General features: G+C 26.4%; 1 protein-coding gene across 1 annotated transcript; it reads left to right on the forward strand.

Annotated features, from left to right (window-relative positions):
• The first annotated feature begins 385 nt into the window (after positions 1-385).
• Positions 386-7,736, forward strand: LOC141532457 (kielin/chordin-like protein). Its single transcript, XM_074250793.1, has 14 exons — positions 386-527; positions 604-841; positions 902-1,011; positions 1,077-1,196; positions 1,274-1,438; positions 2,165-2,215; positions 2,303-2,440; positions 4,484-4,555; positions 4,640-4,883; positions 4,985-5,094; positions 6,598-6,717; positions 7,068-7,214; positions 7,287-7,352; positions 7,438-7,736. Exons 1-14 carry the CDS (start codon positions 458-460, stop codon positions 7,611-7,613), a joined length of 1,827 nt encoding a protein of 608 aa, XP_074106894.1. The 5' UTR covers positions 386-457; the 3' UTR covers positions 7,614-7,736.
• The last annotated feature ends 1,718 nt before the right edge of the window (positions 7,737-9,454 follow it).

Here is a 9,454-nt window from a genome sequence, read left to right on the forward strand (position 1 = left end):
TTTTGATTTTTCTTGAACAATAAACTAGGCTTAGAAAATTATTTAAAAAGAATTGCATTTATAATTTTTTAGAACTTTTAAAATATTTTTTGAATAAATTTTTCTTGCTACGATTTATAAGTTAAAAAATTTCTAAAAATTATCAGATGTCTCTCAACTTCAGTATTCTTCAACCTTAATTTAATTTCATTCGATTTAAGATTTATTCTACTTGATTTAAGATTATGAAGCTCTTCAAAATAATATTCTTAGATCAAGAAATTTACTCTTGAATAAAGTTAATTTATCACTCTCTATTCTTAACTTTTAAACAACATCTTTATATAACTGTTATGGCAAAACAATAACATCCAAGAGATATATTTTCATAGATAAAGTCTTAGCACATATTATAATTGCGCAAATTATTATATAATAAAAAAACTTGGAGATTTCTTCTATTAATTCGCAAATAATCATGGCATTAACACGTAGTTTATTTACTTCTATCTTTTCATTATTTATATTAGAGATTTTAGCTGCTGAAGGTAAAATAAAATTTCTATATTGCACTAATTGAATAATTTTTACTACTGTAAAATTAATATTAATTTATTTAAATAGATTGTGACAAATCAAAGTGTCTAGGACCAATAAGATACTATGAAGATATAAAATGTACACCAATTTATAACTCACCCGAAGATTGTTGTCCTTACAAGTATAATTGCGATCATTTGCATGCGAGATCTCCTAAGAAATGTTACATAAACGGCCATGAATATGAAATCAGAGAGTCTTTGAAAATTGAAGACGCACATCCTTGCAGTAAAGGATGTTTTTGTTCGGACCGAAGAGGCATGTAAGTAAAAATAATTATTTTTATTTCTTCCATCAGTAAATTTATTTCTTCTTCAATTAGAGCAAGTTTTACTTGCGCAATAGTAGATTGCTTTACCCGACATTCAATGAAACCCAACTGCTATCATCGTCGCCAAGCAAATCGATGTTGTCCTGGTGAAGAAGTTTGCCGTGAGTATTTTCTTTCTTTAAAAATATATTTTTAAACAAGTTTCTTTGATTGGGGGATTTTGCAGCTGAAAAAGCGGAAGACAGACCAACCTGTGAAGTAGACGGTAAAATTTATAAAGACGGTGAAAATTTCAAGCCAGCTTCCGAACCTCACAAGAATTGCTACTGTGGTCCAGGATACACAGGTGAGTCTGTATAGACAATTAACACATCAATTGCATACAATATTAATTATTTTTTCATAAAATTTTTGATAAATTAGGAGAAAATGTCGAACCTTTCTGCATAACTTCAGTAGATATTTGTCGGACAGAGCTTAAACATGCTCATGATATTATCAGCAACTGCAGTCCAGTTTATTACAATCCTCTTGCTCATTACAATCCTGAAGTATTACATACCGGATGTCCCATTGAATATAGATGTCGTAAGTGTTAATTGATACACAGAAAAAAAAAATTGTTTGAATTAAAAAAATAATTTTGAAGAATTTTATGGTCTTGATTTGAGTACAAAAATTCTTAAACTGAATTTTTATAGCTTCCCAAGCGGCATAAAAATTTTTTGGTCATGTTTTGTTGAATTTAAGTTGACAATTGTTAATTTTTTGTGTTGAATATAATCTTCCAAAAAGTCAAAATTTTTTTTGTAAAGCTTGGGTTTAAGTTAATTTTACATGATTTAAAAATTTTTCATTTTGATTCAAGATATTTTTTTTTCAGTACACGGAAACGAGAAAAAGAGAAAAATTACATTTACAATTAATTACAATCTGAAACTGTAATTTTTCCAGTTTTTTATGTAAAGCGCCACGTTACATTATATAATGTAATTTTACTCCTTTTCTTTTTTCCGTAAGCGCGAACCAAAAATTTTTTTTCGGGGAAAAAACGTATTTTTACTTTAAATGCATAAAAATGATGAAAAAATTTTTTTTTCAAATTTGAAATTAACTTTGATCAAAATTTTTTGGAATTTGAAATTTGTGATAATTTCTTTATTTAATTAAAAAAATTTTTTATTATTTCTATATATTTAAAGTAAAAATACGTTATTTCCCAATAAAAATTTTTATTCTACCAAATTTTGAGCATGTTTTTTTTTTTTTAATTCAAAAGGTAAAACTTGTTCAAAGAAATTTTATTTTTTATAGAAGATGAAAAAGATACAATCATAAAAAAAAATCAAGAAGTTTCTGATCCAGGTAGATATTTTTTTATAAAAAAATGTAATTATGATAATAGTTTTTATTTTGTAGAATAAATACTTATCGTCTTTTTTTTTTGTGCAGACAAAACTTGTAAGTTTGGTAACTTGGTAATGAATTACGGGGACGAAATCAGTCAACCTACAGGTTCTTCAGTATGCGTAAAATGTGTGTGCGATGTAGGGCCTACGGTTACTTGTTTACATTCACCAAATATGCAATGTTGAGAATAGACTTTTTGCAATAATTTACTGGCGAAATGGAGATAATTTTTTTGTTAATATGTGATTATTATAGCAAATATCTATTCGATGTACTATGTTATACAATAATAAGGTCAAATGATAAGAAATGAAAAATATATTAATGTTATTGGCAACTACATCTCAACTCGTATTTGTAATAATACAAATTGTTTCTTTAACAGTGTATTAGAAATTAAGAAAGTTAAATCTAATGAAAAATTTTACAAAAGAACAAGTAAAAATTTATTTATTTATCAATTAAATTGTAACAATTATTTTTTAAAAGATAGTAAAAATTATATCGCAAAACGATTTAAGGCACCAGAAGATTCTGAAGTCTAAAATCGATTAATTAATACTAGCAACCTTGTAGTCACTATGTGACTGCTGTGACTTATGAATTATGAATAAATAAAATTTTGCTTTATTAAATAATTATTTTTGTTAAATTGTACTGTACTTTTTTAACTATTGACGTTTTTAAAGATATAAGCTCATCCCGTTGTTACATTCATCAAGAGCTTTCATTTGAGTACCCACATGCATTTTTTATATATTTTTCATATGTACATATATATAATATATAGAAAAATATATGAAAAATTGATGTGGGTACTTAAATGAAAGGTCGTGATGAGTGTAACATCGGGATGAGCATATATCTTTAAAAATGTCAATAGTTCACGAGATACAAGGTCATTTCTTAATTATTGATGTTTTTAAAGATATAAGTTCATCCCGATGTTACACTCATCAAGAGCTTTCATTCGAGTACCCACATGCATTTTTTATATATTTTTCATATATACATATATATAATATATATAAATATATAAAAAATTGATGTGGGTACTTAAATGAAAGGTCTTGATGAGTGCAACATCGGGATGAGCATATATCTTTAAAAATGTCAATAGTTCACGAGATACAAGGTCATTTTTTAATTATGTATCTAGAGATAGTATTTTCGAATGCAGCCTAAATACTTATCATCATAAATTTAACCATAAAAACCCATTTTATCATATAAATACACTGGTTACAAATTTTTGCTTATTCTCTTCATATTATAGATTAGTATAATTTATTTTTGTGTATTTATTTCAGCCTGACGGCCTAGAAATGAACTTGGTTAGAAAAATACATAAATTAACATCTCTCTTATTGTCTACATATCATTGCATCACATTATAAACTTCAACTTAAATACTTAATTACTTGTTAAGCTTAAAACTAGAACATGAATTCTTAATTAATATTAGTAAAATTTATAAAAATGTCTATTAAAAAAATTTCCTTTTTTTATGGAATAATAATTAGTTATTTTTTAACAAAATTGGATAAAAAATTTATCATGTATTTGAATTTTTAATTTTCTGAAAAATAATTACCCAATAAAAATATCTTCTTCTTCTAAAAGATAATATTTTTTAATTTTTTTAGGAAAAGATTTTGTTCTACGCAAACTAGAATAATTATACAATTTATTGGCTGACATATTTATAGGTCAGATGATAAAACAATAATGTAGAAAATTAATTAAAAAATAACTGATTATATTATCTATGAATTAAAAAAAATATTCTAGCGAATTGTTAGGAAAATATTTATATATTCTCACATTTTAATATATACGCTTAAACTAAAAGTTCAGTATACAATTATTTTTTCATATTTTTCTTCGAAATAAGACAAATATGCAAGTGAAATTTCTTTACAAAAACGAAGTTAATTTAATTAACAAAAATTTTCACGGTCGGGAAGCTATAAAAGTTTTATCAGATGTAAAGTTTAACGCGATGACCTCAAGTTATCAAAAAAGAAGATACAAATCTATAAATTTATGTAGGCGAATTGTTATTTCATGCACGTATACTATTGTACTAATGTATCCTTCCTTAGACATACAAATCAAGTATCCAACACATTAACGACTAAGTATATTTATATATTAATATTTACATTCATCTGCGTTATATAAAAAATCAAGACTGAGCATTTATTCACAATACTCGTTTAGCGATGGCATTGACGCGGAGTTTCTTTTTTGGTATCTTCTGTTTGTCTTTCACTATTCCCAGCATTATAGCCGGTAAGTTCTGTCGACTTTGAAAAAAATAATAATTGAGGAAAAATAAAATTAGTTTGTTAATTTTATTTTTTTCTTCTTTTCCAGATGACGAATGTGATACCTCAAAATGTCCAGGACCTCTGAAGTACTACGAAGATGTGAAGTGTAAACCAGTTTACAAAACTCCAGACAGTTGTTGTCCTTACAAGTTCGACTGCGATCACTTGAAAGAAAGATCCAAAGAAACGTGTATGGTTAATGGCCATGAATACAAAATCGGAGATTCACTCAGAGGAGAAGATGCTAATCCTTGTGACATTGGCTGTACATGCCAGGAAACTCTTGGAGTGTAAGGATCTGAAATTTTTTCCTATTTACTGAAATAAAATTTTAAGATAATAAATAAACGCATATGTAACAATTTATTTAATAATTTTGTTCATTTTTTAGAGCACAATTTAGTTGCGCTGCTGTAGATTGTCCTGGAGAAGAATATATACCTCCAGGATGTTATACACGTCAAAGTGCTTTGGATTGTTGTTCTAATGGAGTAATTTGCCGTAAGTACTTTGTTAGGTAGATTTTATAGAAATTTATCTATTGCGTTGGTTTTTCTGTCTAAATTTAATAAAAATAACGTCATAATTTGTTTCAAATAGTTTAGTAAATCGAGTAATTTTCTACAGAAGGTTTAGATTACATTAGATTTATTAATTTGTGCCAAGACACAACAGCCAAATGGCAAATATAAAACAATACAATGTTTGCAGTCAAGTAGAGTCTTAAAATTAGATTAATCTATATAAACTAAACGTATTTATTACTCTACGTACGAAATTACAATAAATACTTAGGAAATTATAGCTACTATAGTTTTTATACGCTTTTTATTAGCTTCACTTGTATGTTTGTATGTTTGTAACCGATTCTTTTGGGCACGATTTTGATCCACTTTAAACGGCCAGATTTCGTTCAAACTTTGTAAATTTATCGAGGACCGATGACAATACACTAATTTGATAAAATTATTCCATTTTTCAATTTGCAAAATAAGATTTTTGTTAATTTATATAATTTTCATCAACGGTCGATAAGGCAGAAATTCTAATTTTCAACCATTATCTTTAGCCGATTTATCTAATATTAACAAAATTCATGCTGGTAAGTTAGTTGCCAAATAATAGTTTAAAATTAAAAAAACAAGCTATTATAAATAAACCAAACTAAAAAGTAGAAAATAAATAATAGTTTAAAAAAAGTAAAAAACACGCTTTTTATAGAAAACCGAACTAAAAGAATAGAAAATAATTTTTAATAAATTTAAATTAAGAATAGTGTTAAAAATTTCAATAAATGTAATTAATAACAGTGTAAATAAAAATAATGTATTTTATTTCAAAAAAAGTGTGAGGTGCTTTTTAAGATATTCTAAAAATGATAATCACTCTACTCATATCTGTCGATAGAATATTTATATCTATTGACTCATGCACCCCACGCTTTTCTTAAAATAAAATACATTTTTTTTATTTACATTATTATTAATTTATATTTATTGAAAATGTTAACACTATTCTTAATTTAAATTTATTTTCTATTTTTTAGTTTCGTTTTCTATAAAAAGCGTGTTTTTTAAAACTATTATTTATTGTTTTGATATAAGGTACAAGACCCAGTTATTGGCACTTGCAATTTTATTTTAAATTAATTAAAAAAAAAGCCAACTCCAATAAATTGATAAATACAATTCGTGAATTATAAATTTTTAAATAATTAGTATTTTGAGAAAATTTTATTTTTTTAATTAAAATAAAAGTGCAAAGTGTTAAACAACTATTTTACTTTATGATACTTGTTAGCAATTTAATAATAATTTAAAGGAATTAAGAATTGGTAAATTTCATAGAAATCTATTTATTGTAATCGAATGAGTTGCTTTAAAATAATCCATCTTATAAAATCTACCTCCTATCTTACGAGTGGCTTAATAGCGTTTTTTTTTTTTAATTTGAAAAACTTGAACTTAAAAAACGTCTTTAAAAATAGAATGATTGTTTTTTCAGCCGAAAACCCGGAAGATAGACCTACGTGTGAAGTCGATGGCAAAATTTATAAAGATGGAGAATACTTTAAACCAGCTGCAGAACCTAATAAAAATTGTTACTGTGCTCCTGGCTACACAGGTAAGGAAGAAATAATTTTTTTTTAAATTTAGAGTAGCTAAATATTGACAAATAAATATTAGCATTGAGCAAAGTAATAATAATTCAATGTAATATTTATTATTTTTTATAAACACAAGTACTGAGAAAAAAATATTTAGTCATTAGTTTTTTCTCTGAAGGTTTATAGAAAACTTTAACATCTGTGAAATAATTTCGCAATAGTTTTCTGGCAAAAAAATATTGAAATAAATTTTTTTTGTAATAAAAATTACATTTTAAATGTTTTTATAATTAGTAAAAATATTTCGAGTCCATTACATTTGTCTTTAATCAATTAAAAAAATAATATCCTTACTTGTTATCGACAGGTGAAAATATTGAGCCTTTCTGCAAAATGACAACAAATGTATGTGGAGCGGAATTGCATCATGCATATGAAATTCATAATAATTGTGGACCTGTTTATTACAATTCTCAATCACCACAAAGTTCTTGCAGTATTGCTTACAGATGTCGTAAGTATTTAAGAAATTATTTAACTTTTAATCAATTAAGCCGTTTATTAATTATGTCGATTTCTTCTTAAGAAAATAAACACGATTCAGTTATTAAACGACTGAAGACGCCAGAAGATCCTGAAAATACAGAAATGGGTAAGTTATAAATATTATATTTTTTAATAATAATAATAAAATTTTTTTGGAAATTATCAACTTTTATAATTGTTTTTGATTTCAGATATAACTTGTAAATTTGGTGATTTAACAATGCAATACGGAGATGAACTCATTCAATCAACAGATTACAGTTCCGTTTGCGTCAAATGTGTCTGTGAAGTAGGTCCAGTTCCGACTTGTCAACGCTTACCGGACAGCGAATGTGATGTGACGAAGCATCCACCTTTTGGCGATTAATAATCATACAACTTATTCCAAATATACAAAGTGGAAGTTGAACAATTTTTGCATTACAAACGATCGAATAAATTTATTGTCGAATGTACAATCAACTTCACACAATAAATTTCTATATTTAAATATCAGTTGTTTATTTACACCGTGCAAGTTTCAAATTTTCCTTTTTGAAATGACAAAATAATTAATTAATTGTAAAAAATTAAAATTGGCTTGCTTCGGTAATAAATGTTCTTTAAAAAACTACAATTTTGGACTTAAAAAAATCAAGGGATTTCTTGAACTAAAATTGTCTTTATTTATTTTATATCGCACTTGTAGAACAATATTTACACATAAATGTCATGAAAAAACACTAGTTTTAATACTTAGGGGCTATCCATAAATTACGTCATACGAATTTTAGGATTTTTTAACCCTTCCCCCGTCCTTGTCACAGGTTGTTAGATTTTCAGAACCCCATCGCTCTTAATGTGACGTCTCACACATTTTTCAATCTTATGCATGCTTTTTTTTTTTCTTTTTACACGATCCAACAACCAAATGGCCAATAACAGGGTCTCGGAAATATAATACAAAGTTGAATACTGTGTTGTTTAACAATTATTTAAATTAAACTAAGTGCGCAATACAGTTTACATTTAAAGTTGTTAAGTAAGTTTATAACTTAGTAATGTATGTTTATAATTCACAAAGATGAATAATATTGAATTATAAAGTTTTTCTGTAATTATCAGAGATAGGTAAAATTAACACTACACACTAGTCGTAGCAAAAAAAAATGTGAGATTGTTTTTAGTAATCTAGTATTATCTAAAATTATTTAAAATTATCTAAGGGATATTAACAACGAGGCAAGTACATTAGTGTTGTGGCTATGACCTTGATTAAAACCCAAAAGATCAACTTAATCGCAATTTTCTGCAATACAATTACTTATATTTAAAATTCTAGACAACGGCGATGCTGACATAATATTATTTCTTGCTTGTAGTGGATAAAACAGTAGGGCTGATCTAGTTTGAATCTGAGGAACAGAAATAGGAATTAAAAATAATCAGAATTTCCGTTTGCAATAATTTAAATTTGTTCTTTTAAGTTGCATAAACTACTGAAGTCATGAGCGACTTCTGTAGAGAGTAAAATTTTTGTGGTTGGACTCGTTTTATTTAAGTTGAGCAGAAAAATACACTAAATTATTGAAAAATACTTATTGGTGTACGCTGGGCTCGAACCCGGTCCAATGCTTTGGTAAGCAAGAGCCGGATCCGATAGGCTACTGCGCGTCTCAATGCTTGGATTAATTTCTGTTTATTTTGTTAATTTGTAATTTTTCAAAAGACGAAAGTAGTCACCCCGTTACAAGTCTTGGTTTAGGTAAGTTTATATATAGAAATTGACCTTGAATCAGGTTGTATACATATCTGATAAAGCGTTTTAGTTATACCTGTCGTAATAACTACATTATGTAATCTAATTCTGTATGTTATCGTGAAAACACACGATTATATCATAACAAACATATTAATTATCTTTCTTTAAAATAATTTCATTGTCATATTTACACTATGAATACATTATTATTAAGAGTACGTCACGCACTTTTTATCTTTCTGATAAATTGTTTATGTAATAAATCCTTTTCAAAATTTCGCTATTCAACCACACTTCTTTTCATATTTTCATATTTTCATATTAATCATTAAATGTTAGTGTTAAGCATAAACAATACATTACGAAAATTAACAATAAATTCTAAAAATAAATACAACTATCGACTTCTTGTCATAAATATTATTATTGTTATAATGCTGATATGCTCACACAGCACTTCTTGTTAT

The sequence above is a fragment of the Cotesia typhae genome, unplaced genomic scaffold (genome assembly GCF_013202065.1).
Source record: "Cotesia typhae breed Kobodo isofemale line unplaced genomic scaffold, CoteBio_Ctyphae contig_65, whole genome shotgun sequence".
NCBI classification, from domain to species: domain Eukaryota; kingdom Metazoa; phylum Arthropoda; class Insecta; order Hymenoptera; family Braconidae; genus Cotesia; species Cotesia typhae.